Source organism: Macrotis lagotis, chromosome 4, assembly GCF_037893015.1.
Source record: "Macrotis lagotis isolate mMagLag1 chromosome 4, bilby.v1.9.chrom.fasta, whole genome shotgun sequence".
Lineage (NCBI taxonomy): Eukaryota > Metazoa > Chordata > Mammalia > Peramelemorphia > Peramelidae > Macrotis > Macrotis lagotis.
Genome location: NC_133661.1, coordinates 120,891,266 through 120,903,949, shown reverse-complemented (window position 1 = coordinate 120,903,949; position 12,684 = coordinate 120,891,266). Strand labels below are relative to the sequence as shown.

The 12,684-nt window shown below is 36.0% G+C and overlaps 1 protein-coding gene across 3 annotated transcripts in view; it reads left to right on the top strand.

Annotated features, from left to right (window-relative positions):
* Positions 1-12,684, top strand: part of CEMIP (cell migration inducing hyaluronidase 1) — a 230,394-nt gene that overhangs the window by 141,136 nt on the left and 76,574 nt on the right. For all 3 annotated transcript variants that reach the window (XM_074234002.1, XM_074234001.1, XM_074234000.1), the window contains 3 exons: positions 9,925-9,995; positions 11,117-11,212; positions 11,840-11,961. In XM_074234002.1, coding sequence (XP_074090103.1) covers positions 9,925-9,995; positions 11,117-11,212; positions 11,840-11,961 — 289 coding nt within the window. The remainder of the gene's footprint in view (positions 1-9,924; positions 9,996-11,116; positions 11,213-11,839; positions 11,962-12,684) is intronic.

Genomic DNA, 12,684 nt, shown 5'->3' with positions numbered 1-12,684 from the left:
AAACTTTTAAAGCTAGAAACCCTAAAAATCTTTATTACATGAATGAGGATACTGACAAGTAACTTGTATAATTAATTAGCCACTAAGCCAAGACTAAAATACTCACCATTAAGATAGCTCTGTATCATGATGTTATCCATACCATGACATTACATAGTACTTGTAACAAACAGTCAAATTGTGATCTCATAGGCAAAGTAGGAAAAGGAAAAGTATTATGTCTTATATCTATTTTACATATGGAAGAATTGAGACAGAAACTTGCTGATGGTCACTCTAATTATTAGGGGATAATAAGACTTGAGCCTTGGAATTCTGGCTTCAAAATATAATGATTTAATTTGGCCAATGGTTGACTTCCTTTCCACTGAGTTTTTCAATCTGGATGACTATGTTAGATAAAGAATTCTCATTCAGGTATGAGTTCAACTATATGACCTCTGAGGACCCTGCCAGTTTGAGATTCTGTGATTCAGTGATTCTGTGGTTACCAGCTTGGCATCATGGTATAACAGCTTGTAATTCAATACAAAGAATAGAACTGTACTGAATTGAAAATAGAATCAGATAGCATCAGAGAACCTACTCTATGAAAGGTGGTGCATTGTACTCTGGAGGATTCAAAGAAGAATAAGAAAATGTTTTATCTAACTACCTCTGTGTAAACAAGCATCATGATGTTTAGAATGCTGGACTTGGAAACAGAAAGATCTGAATTCAAATGTTTCCTCATATATCTATAAGCTATGGGTCTCTGGGAAAATTTATTAACCTCCATCAACATCACTCCCCTCATTTCATAAATGGAAACAATAGTAATACCTATCTCACAGGTTGGTGTGAAGGTCAAATGAGATAATGTGTATGAAATACTCTGCAAACTTTAAAAGTACTATATAATTACAAGCTATTGTTATCATGAATATCTATACACAGAAGAAGATGATAAACAATTAGGAAGTAGTATATGATAAATGCCAAACAAGATAGGTAGACAATGAATGTTATAAGATTTCTTTAGCTGGAGCTCACTATTGAATGAGTAGTCGGGTTAGAGAAGTTGGGTTCTGAAGGATTATTAAACTTCACTTAATCACTTTCTGCCTCAGTTTCCTCAACTATAAAATGGGAGTAAAAATAAGCTTTCCACAGAAAGATGGGGATTGGTGGGGAAAGGTACAGAAGAAATAGGAATGTCCAGAGTGAGAATATATATAGTATGTTAGGAGACAACAGGAACAACTGGGGCTGGGCTTTTATTGGGAATAAAATTGCAAACCTCTTCTAGACCTAGGCCATCTTGAACTTGTGGTTAAAGAACAGTTTAGATTGAGCTTATTAAAAATAGGGGCCCACTGAATGAATAAGCTACTAGTTGGTGAGGATTATGCTTTAAATTCATCATTCAGCAAGTACTTTCTAAGTGCTTTCTATATTAAGGCATTTTTCTGGACACTAGAGATACAAGGATTAGAAATGACATGGTCCTCAGGGACTATTACATTTAGAAATAATCGGCTCTCTTTACTGCTTTTAGCATAAAATACAAAATTCTCTGATTGTCATTGAAAGCCCTTCAGTCTGTTTGACTCTATCCCAAGGCATTCCCTTTCACTCACCTCCAATCCAGCTAAACTTACCTACTTTCTATTTCTTAAACATAACATTCCACTTCCCATCACCTTGGCTTTGTCCAGATTTTGCCACACTCCTGGACTGCATTTCCTTTATATATGCAGCGTTTCTGATTTTCTTTAAAAACTCAGTTCAAGCACCACCTCCTTCACAAGGTCATTCTTACTTTCCCCCAGAAGCTAGTGCCTTCCTCAATTTTATTTATTTATATGTGGATGTCATTTACTCCTGTATAAATGTAAATTTCTGGGGGGAAAGAAGAATTCATCTTTTTATCCCTAGTGCCTTGGACAGTGCCTGGCTTATCATAGGGGTTTAATAAATGTCTGCTGACAACGATAAATTAATGTAATTGCATAAATATAATAAAAGGTAAAGAGTGGTAAAGGAAAAGGAATGATGTAGTCAAAGTACTTTAGGAAAATTTGAGAAGGAAAAGGACACTTTCAGCTAGTGGTATTGGGAAAGGTTTCCCAGACTAAGTGGCACCTAAGCTAAGTATTGGGGAAAGATAAGAATTCTGAAAGATGGAGATGAGGACTGAGTGCTTTCCCTCTATGGAAGATGACCATGCCTTCTCATGTTTCTAGGAGATGGCATGCTAAGTCTTGGGGAATGGTTAGTAAGTAGTTCAGTTTGATGTTTACAGGGGAATAATGTGAAATAAACCTGAAAAAGTGGTTAGAAACAAGTTTGTAAAATCAAGAAAAGACTTTTCATTTATTCTAGAAGAAATAGGGAGCCCATAAAGAATTTATATATCTTTGTATCCTGAAGTGACTAGAAAAATACTTACACAAATAGCTATCACTAAACATTTATTGAAAAGTGGAATTTAAGCTAAAATATTAAATTGGTGCTTTGGAAAGATTAATCTGGCAGTGACCAGTATAAAGCTTATATTAAAAAGAGTAGAGAATAAAGAGAGAGACCAACTAATGTTCTGGTGCAGCAGTTTAGGTATTAGGTAATGGTATCTTGAGCTATAGTGGTAACAATAGAAATGGAGAGGAAAGGAAGAATATAGGAGGCATTCTTGAGGGGGGGAAAAATGAGACTTGGTGACCAGCTGAATGTGAAAGGGTTGGGGACAGAGAGGGGTCAAATATCTCTAAGATCCCCTAACTCTAAAATTCTATTACTCTATGATTTAAATGTTTTATTTTGATTTGCTAGCTTAATGGTTGTATCATTGATAAAAATAGGGAAGTTGAAAGAAATGAAGGTATTTGGGGAATGCTGTGAAAAAAACATTCTTTTCTACTATATCTCGAATTTAAGATGATAAACATCCAAATATGTACTAGAGAGATATATAATTTTTGCCTATCAAACTTGGAGAATTAAAACTGTGAGAGACATGAATACCAAAAGATACAAAAGAATGACTTTTCCAATGCAGGATCTAATGATGTGAAAAAAGGAAAAAGCATAATTTTTCCCAAAGCCAGTACAGCTGAATAGATCTTTTAATCATAGTTCCTGGGCTCCTGAATTAATTCTTGAAATCTGACTGGGGACTTGGAACAATGTGAGCATGGGATTTTGAGAGGTTGTATTGCTATAGGATAAAGGGATCCTGCCAGAGTGAAAGCTGCATTTCTACTGAAAACATTCCTAGCTGCTTCCAAGACAAAACAAGGCAGGGTGGTGATAGAACAGACTTTTGAGTTCACTGTCCATAGTGCTTGTCCACATTAAGGAATGTGGAAAAGAAGAAATTTTGCAAACTTTCCTTGACATACCAGAAGAAGTAAGAATTGAGCTCAGTTAATTTCATCTTTTCATACATGGCAGCAGCTAGGTGGTCCAGTGGAAAGAGCACTGAGTCAGGAAGAACTGAAATCAAATTCAGCCTCAGATATTAGCTAGCTGTGTGATACTGGACAAATCACTTCATCTCAATGTGCCTTCATTTCCTCAACTATAAAATGGGAAGAATAATAGCATCTGCTTCTGAGGGTTGTTATGAGGATCAAATGAGATATTTGTAAAGCACTTAACACAATGCTTGGCACATAGGAGATGCTTAATAAAATGCTTGTTATCTCCTTCCCTCTTGAGAACTTAAAGGCAATTTCCAGATGTATTATCTCGTTCTTTATTTTCATAGAGGCAGGTATTGCTCCCCTTGCTTTACAAATGGATGAAGTTCTAGACCTGGGCTAGATAGCCAGTGGCAGACAGTACTGAAACCTCAACCCATTACATAATGAAAAGATAGTGCCGTACACCAGGATTTTCTCTTCATATGACTTTGTCAATACAATCCAACTTTCCCACTGTAGGCTGAAATAGTACTATGAAAATTGTGCTTGATGTTAATGGTAGTCTACTCCCCAATCTACTTAGACAGAGAAGAACATCATAATGGTACCACTCTACCTTTGTTACCTCTAGTTCTGTGCCATTTAATATTTTTATTGATGGTTCTGATGAAGACTTAGAAAGAAATCCAATTGCATTTTTAGGTGATACAATGCTAGGAAGTATAACTTACCCCCGAATGACTCAGTAATGATCCAAAAAGATCTTCTCAGACTAAGTCAAATCTAATAAGATGAAATTTAATAATAAGGGAAAAGTGTTATACTTGGGTTTTAAAAAAATTTCATAAATAACAGGATGGGGGAGGTGTGGCTAGACAGTATTTCATCTGAAAAATATCTAGGGATTTTATGGTACCACAAGTTCAATGTGAGTCAACAATGTAATATGGATGTCTCAAAGCCTAATGAATCTGAAGTTACATTAGGAGAAATACCATGAGCAGAACTAAGAAGGGCAATAATCTCACTGTATTCTGTCCTGGCCAGATAAAACCATATTTTGAATCCTTTAGGAAGAATACTTGATAAACTGGAAAACACAAAGAGGAAAAGACCTGAGAAAGGGTCTTTGGTTCATGCTCTTTGAGAATCAGTAGAAAGAATCAATAGAATCAATAGAAAGATATGATAACTAATTTCAGATAGTTGTAGGGTTTGTGGAAAAGAGGATGAGACCTAGGAGCAAGGGGTAGAAGTTACAGAGAAATAAATTTGGGCTTACTGTCAGGAAAAAAATTTCCCAAACAAGAACTTTACAAAAGTGAAAAACACATCCTCAGTAGGTATTCTCCCCAAGAAATATACCCTTCACACACATAAACACACACACACGCACACACACACTCACAAGCACACATCCATCCACACATGCACATGTACTCAGATGAAACCTTCAACAAAGGCTAGATGACCATATGTTAGACATGATGCATAAACATTTCATTTACCAGATGGTCATTGAAGTCTTCAGGCCCAAGTTTCTCTGATATGCAGTGACATCCTCTGCCTTGGAACCAGTTGCCTCAACTCTTAGATGAGGGATTAAACTCCATAATCATCAAAATCTCTTCTAGCTCTAAATCAAAGAATTCAAAGGCCAGTGGCCTAACTTTTGTTGATCAAGTCCAGGGTGGTTCCCTGATGCAAGAAGATTTGTGTATGTTGGAAAAGTAGACTAGAGGACATTTCAGTACCTTTTCCCTTCTGTCACTGCTTTCTGCACTGAAACCCAATAAATCTTTCATTCTCAGAAGGACAGTTCTTGGGCACAGTCTTTGAACATGTGTATTATTGGATGCTCATGTCACTCAATTTGCTTCCCTGAATCCAAATGTCGTAGAGCCTTTAAAAAGGTTCTTTCTCACATGATTCAAAAGAGGATCCTGTCACTAGGTGAGAAGGAAACCTCATGATGGGGGAAATTTTAATCTTACAGATTAGTATGTAGGGCTTTGCTGCCACTTCTAACAGTAGAAAAAGTAAAGTTGCAGAGTAAAAAAATTATAAAAAAGGTCCAACATGAAATACTTAGTCAAGAATAGAAAAAGCTATCCCTTGACTGAAAAAAGTAGGAAAAAAAGAAAAACCTTAAAAGAAGCATTTATTGGGAAAGGAAATGGAATGGTCAGAGACAACAAAAAGTGGGGGAGAGGGAATATCCACAACAAATTTTAGAATATTAATTTATTGTAAATAATAAATTGTATATTTTCATATATAAGTAGATTGTATATTTATTATATGTAATATATAAATATTATAAATTAAAAGAAGCTAAGAGAGAAAAATAAGAAGGAAAAATTATCATCATCAGTTCCAGGAGTTTCTCTAAATCATTTTAATCACAGATAAAGAGTTGGAAGGGACCTCATGGGCTGGCTAATCTAACCCCCTCATTTTATATATGAGAAATCTGAGGCCCAAAGACAATAAATGACTTGCCCAAGGCCACACAGCTAAAGATCTGAGATAGAATTTGAACCCAGGTCCTCTTACTGAAGCCCTACCACTTTTTTTTACTGTATTATGTCACCTCCCATACAGAGTATGCACTAAATTTGCTAACAGGTGAACAAAAGCAGGGACTGATTTGGGATGAGACAAACATTGTGGGATACCAAATATGTTATCCAAAAAAGGAAAAAAGCCATAACTTAGAATTAATCTAGGAATTTAGTGGTATACCAATTTGAGTCCCAATTAAGTACTTCATAGAACCAGAAAAAAACATTTAAGATAGTCATGGAAAAACTTAGAAGAACAATTTCTTTAAAAAAAAATTAAGAGAAATTATGAAAAAGAAAACAGGAAAGAGATCTCTAGTGCAAGATCTCAGATTATTCTACTGTATGGCAACTGCTGATACTCATGCTGGAATTTTTAAAAGATAGCAATAGATAAATATAGTAGATTAGATAATTCTATCAGGCCACACTAAAAAATGAATTCCACTTACTGTTACTGTAAAATCCACTCATCTCAACAACTAATACCAACAAAATGGTGGAAAGGGCACCCAGGATCAGAGAATGGTTAAGACTTAGAAATCATCTGATTCCTACCATTCATTTCATAAACAAGAACAGAGAGACCTAGAAAAAATTTTTACATGGAATCAAAGAATATTAGGGCAGGAAGGAAACTTCCTCCAATACCTTCATTTTACAGATGAAGAAAATGAATCTCATAGTGATTAATCCATTTACATAGCACTGGAACTCATGTTCTAACTCTATTCATTGTTCTTTCTGTGATAGGGTGGCTCCTAATTTAGTGGCAGAATCAACACTAAAAGTCTCCTGGCATTTGGCTTAGTGTTCTTTCTCCTTTATATAGGCTTTTTTTTGTTCTATAAATCTTTTCAAGTATTAACCATTTAGTATGTTAAACTAACCCATGATAATGGGAAAGTACTAATGGCCTTCTGGAGACAGTTTCCCAACTCAGTTCCATGAATTGTTAGTTGAAATTCAAAACCAGATTAGTGGAAGGCTATTCTATGACCAAATGGTAAGGAAAATAGTTGAGAGTAGGCATCCTTCAACTCATATTAGGGCTATGTTTCTGTTTATAATATTCAATGAGGGTTTCGTATAGATATATTAGTTTAAAGGTTGTTATTGTATTAGCACCATGGTCTTTAAATAGGACAATTGTGATTCTTATCCTCGAAACTTCCACTTACTTACCGACTTCTGTATGCTTTTAGTTTCTCATATGTGAAAGACATATAACTCATGAATTGAGTAAGATTCATCTCTGAGTCTTAGATTAAAATGTTTAATTTAGAGATGGAAAGACCACCAGACTGGTTGCCAGAATTAGAGTCTCATTCTGACTCTACCACGAACCAATCTCAGAATGAAGAATGAGATGCTTTACCTCTCTTATATTCATGCCTAAAGTGAGATGATCTCAATTCAAGTCAATAAACATTTATTAAGAGCCTATTAAGAGCATGCTAAGCACTATACCGAGGTCACTTTAAGGACTGACATTGCATGAAACTATTCTCAGGACTAGAGCTGTTCAAAAAATGGAATGAATTTCCTCAGATGGTCATGATTTCCCTCTGTCATTTGAAATCTTCAATGGAAGACTGAACAACTTCTTGCAGAAGTTGTAAATAGAAATACAATTCAGATATAGTTTGAACTTGATGATCTGTGAGGTTCCTTTCAACTCCAAACTTGAATGGTTTTATGAAAATAGTTGCTTCCCATTGTTCCTGGGACAGAAATGATTATCATTCTTTAGTAATAAGCCTTCAGAGACTCAAATGAATGAAACGAGCAAAAACATTAAGCATGCCTTCAAACAAAAAATGTCTTCATTGGATTTTTTTCTCTCAAGAATGCCTTTCAACCTTGTTTTTCAAAAATATTTTGATCATGGTTTTCTTTACTTTGGAAATCTCTCTCTCTCTCTCTCTCTCTCTCTCTCTCTCTCTCTCTCTCTCTCTCTCTCCTACCCCCTCCCCCAAATAGCTCACTAACTACGATAGAATCATTCCTCCCACCCTGCTGTCCCACTTCTTTTTGGAGATGGATCACAGTTTCCCAGTGCCTTTGGCTCTGGATGTGCCAGAAAATTTTCCAGTTGACACATCTGGCATCCTGGCAGCCTCTTTGGGGAGTTATGTTGGTGGTCAGTAATTTCCCTTTGGGTTGTCCTAGAGTTAATCTGCTAGTAAGCTGGTGGGCCGGCCCTGGGCCAGGGAAAAACTATTTTTCCCTTTACTAACAGGGTTTCTTTGTTTATAACATAAGTCTTGAACTTTTGTAAAGGGGAATAATTGGAGATTGTCAGGGAGATACATAAGCCAGATAGGGAGGAACTAGCCCTCTTTCTTATCCAACAAGGGAGCATGGTGGACTGTATAAGAGCCAGGTTGACTTCTTCCATACAAAGAACTGACCTACACTTATGGCCTATTCCTAATTTCCTCCTTAAAAATACTCTGATTTACAATTTCAGTTTTAAAGAACTGATAATGAAACACATTTCTCTTCTCCTAATTGAGAGATGTGTGATTCTAGATGTAGCACATACCATATTTACTATGCTGGATGGTTTTGTTTAAATGGATTTTTTTGTTATAAGGAGGGAATTCAAGGTTGGGGTGTTTAAAAGAAATCATTAAAAAGAAAGAACAAAGGAAAACATCAATACCTTATTTTTAAAAATATCTCCTTAAGGGTTCTGGGGCTATATAAATCCCATGGAGAGATTTCTGATTTGTTAACATCAAATAAATAGTCTCAAAGAGGCCGACATCATGAAAGACATTGTTCTTGCTTCTTCTTTACTCCTGCCAGGTGCATTCTGGGCCATGAGGTGCACCTTTTAGAAAGGACCTGTTTTTGGTGTGAAGTTAGTTCAGAAACCAAGCTTTGATCTGGGATCACTAGTAAGGTTAAAAGGAGTGTTTGAAATATTATTTCCTCAGGAAAGTGGGGTGTGGGCCTTTTCTCCACAATTAGCAATGATGACCTTTCTTCTATTTCTACAATTACTTTGGGCATTCGTTAATCTTCCTTGGTTTCCAGACTGTGTTCAAGTGGTTAAAAAATGTGGAGCCTATTTCTCATTGGATTCAACTGAAAATCAATGAATCTCTGAACATTGCACAAGACCCAAAGGAGCATCACTTCTCAGTGCTTCCCCTGGATTGGCATTTTCCGGCTTTCCAAAAGACTGACACCTTAATTTTTGATCTTTACAATTCTAGAAAATAGATGGTAGCAGGTATAACAAGTAAGGGAACTGAAACTCAAAAGACCAAGGTCACAAAGTAAGAGCCAAGAGGCCAAGAGTAGAAACCATGGCTTTTTTGTTGTTTTGTTTTTGGCTCTTAGGCCCATTTTAGAACTACCAAATTCAACCCAAATTATCAGTCTATATGCAGAACTCTAGCAAAAGTTAAAAACACAATATAGTTTTTCTGTATTTTCATTAAGGTGATATTCATGAGTGGCAAGCATAACCCCTAGTATTCCAATGTCTAGTAAAGAGTATTAATTCACCCTTTGTACTCAGGAGTAGAATTTTGGGATTCATGGGAAAGCTAATACAGTAGAAGAAAGTGAAAGAGCAGTCAAAGTTTAGTTCTGAAGAAATGTAATTACTGAGTTTTCTTTCTGAAAAGGAGGGGAAGAAGAAAGTCAATTATCCAAGGAGACTCTTGAAGACTGGGTCACAAAATCATAGATTTAGACCTGGGGGTAACCTTTAGGATCATTTCTTTCAACCTCTGCATTTTATATTTGAGGAAACAAAGACCCAGGAAATGAAAGTAATTTTCTCAAGATCATATAGTTATCATGGATCAGAATTTGAATCCAGGTTTTTTCCCTCCAAATCCAGTAGTTTTCCCGATACCATTCAGTCTTATTTTGAAGCCCTGATTCAGCTCCTCCAAATATAAGAGTATGCTAGATTTCTTTTTATTATTTTCCAGGCATCCTTGGAGTTTCCTGACTGTGAAAGGAGATCCTTTATCTTCTGTTGAAGACCATATAGAATATCACGGTAAGTCATGAGACTGGCTAGATGGTGAGATTGTCTTCCTATTGAGTCTTTATGATTACTTTTTATAGCTGCAAATATGAAAGTTTCAATAGAAAGTCTTCAGTCTTCACTGTCTCCTGACTTTGGGTTATAGGATTTTGTGGGAAGTAGGATGGTGTAAAAGAGAATTTGTTTTTTTTAATGTATATTACTGTTACTTTAGTTTTTTGGGGGGGCAAGGCAATGGGGTTAAGTGACTTTCCCAAGGCCACGCAGCTAGGTAATTATTAGGTGTCTGAGACCAGATTTGAACTCAGGTACTCCTGACTCCAGGGCCAGTGCTCTATCCACTGCACCACCTAGCTGCCCTGTTACTTTAGTTTAGCGTGTAGAATATAAGCCTCTTGAGAACAGGAACTATTTCATTATCTTTGTGGGTAGCTGGATAACATAGCAGATAGAATGCTAGAACAGAGTCAGAATAACCTAAGTTTGAAATCTGCTGTAATAACAGAAATAAAACCCCAAAACAGATAATTCTAATAAATGTTTGCATTAAAGAAGCAAATGAAAAATATTACATGAGGTCCTATGGAAAAAAGTCATTACTAATGGAGTAAAGAAAGACTTCACAAATCAAACATTTGAACTGGACTTTTAAAGAATGAAAAGAATTTCAACAGATAAAGAAGAGGAAAGAACATTTTTAGCCCAAGGAACAGCATAAGAAAAGGAAAGGAGAAGAAATGTATAGCTCAATTTGGTCAGAATATCAAAGGAATGAAAGGGAGGAATGTGAGACAAGATAGGAGAGACAGAATAGTAGCAGGTTTGGAAGACAGGATGCAAGGTGAACAAGTATGAACTTTACTTCTGTGGACAATAAAGAGACAGTGGTGACATGATCCTGTATATGCATAAGGATATGTCTGGTAGTTGTATAAAGGGTAGAATGTGGAGGTGGTGAGAGTATAGCACATATGATGCTTAAAAATGTTTATAAAAAATGAATGATCTAATTGATGACTCTGCTCAAATGACTGAGGACGTTTTTTAACAGATTTTTCATCACTCTTAATGTCATACTCTATTCAATATTTAAAAAATCTCAAAGTTACAAAACTATCTTATCCTTTTAATAGGACACCGAGGCTCAGCTGCGGCCAGAGTTTTTAAATTATTCCGAACTGAAACTGGGGAACATTTCAATGTTTCTTCATCCAGTGAGTGGGTACAAGGTAAGAAACCTATATATTTCAGAACTCAGGAAGCCTCAACAGACAGCATAATTCAACCACAGAAATGAGTTGTTTTTGCTGTAACTGTATTTTTCCATTAAATGAAAGGCCACAGACTAAGATTTCATGTCATTACAAATTGAAAAAGAAACCTTCTTTTGCCAACAGAATCATTTCTGTCAAGATCATACTTACTCCACAGTACAAGTCAAATGTTTTCTTCCCTTGCAAAGAGTTAAATCTCTCCTTGTTTTAATACACACAAAAGTCTTCCTTTGGGACCTTTTCTCTTCCAAGTAACAGTCAAAACTTCAATTGATAATTCAGTATAAAATTATTTTAATTTGAGGGTTTTTTTTATAGAAATCTAGGAAACTACTCAAAACTCTTGAAACTACTGTACCCAATGCCCAACCAATGGACTTGGGTAACACTGTGCTCATGTGTATAATATTCACCAAGAAAAGTAACAAGCTCAAACAAAAATCCTTTAATGGGTAGTCCTTAACAAAGCAACTGTTGGATGTTTTAGCATAAAGTTGTGCTGAAAGCATTTGTCAGTAAAATGATCAGGCTTGGTTTTTCACTAAGGGGACCTTTGCTGTCCAATCTCATTCTTGTTTCTAGATGTAGAGTGGACAGAGTGGTTTGACAAACATGAAGTGACTCCATCAAAAGGTGGGGAGAAAATTTCAGACCTCAGGGCGGCTCATCCAGGAAAAATTTGTATTCGTCCCATTGACATCCAGGTATGATGATCAAAACAATATTCTAGCCTTCCTATAAGAAGAAAATAATCCTGAATGTGTGATCTGAGAGCTTCCACTGAGAATTAGTGTGGCATGATGAAAGAAACTGTGAAATCTCATGCATCCATATATGTTCATACATACATATAGAGAGATGAGGAGTGATATCATTTATATATATATATATGGAATATGTATATATACTTGTGTATCTATATAATATATGCATATATTGTATCTGTATATTTTTAAAATATAATAATATTTGTAATATATATGTATGTATATGTGTATAGATGTAGTGTGTTTGTGTTTGTGTGTGTGTGTGCGTGCGTGCGTGCGTGCGTGCGTGCGTGCGTGCGTGTGTGTGTGTGTGTGTGTGTGTGTAGAGGTGAGGAAATTCTCTCTCTACCAACACAGCTTAGTCCCTGCTCTGCTCTGTTACTTAAAGTCTTAGAAAATCATCTAAGGAACTGAGAGTTTAAGTGATTTGCTCAGGGTCACATTGCCAGTATGTAGCAATCATAAATGCCTGAATCCAGATCTTCCTGGCTTCCAGATCTCTATACAAAAAGACCAAACTTCCATATGCATATAGACATGAATGCATACATATACATATACTACATGACAGTGGGGGTTGCACCACCTCTCCATATTTGTGTGTGTGTGTGTGTGTGTGTGTGTGTGTGTGTGTGTGTGTGTGTATATGTGTGTGTGTGT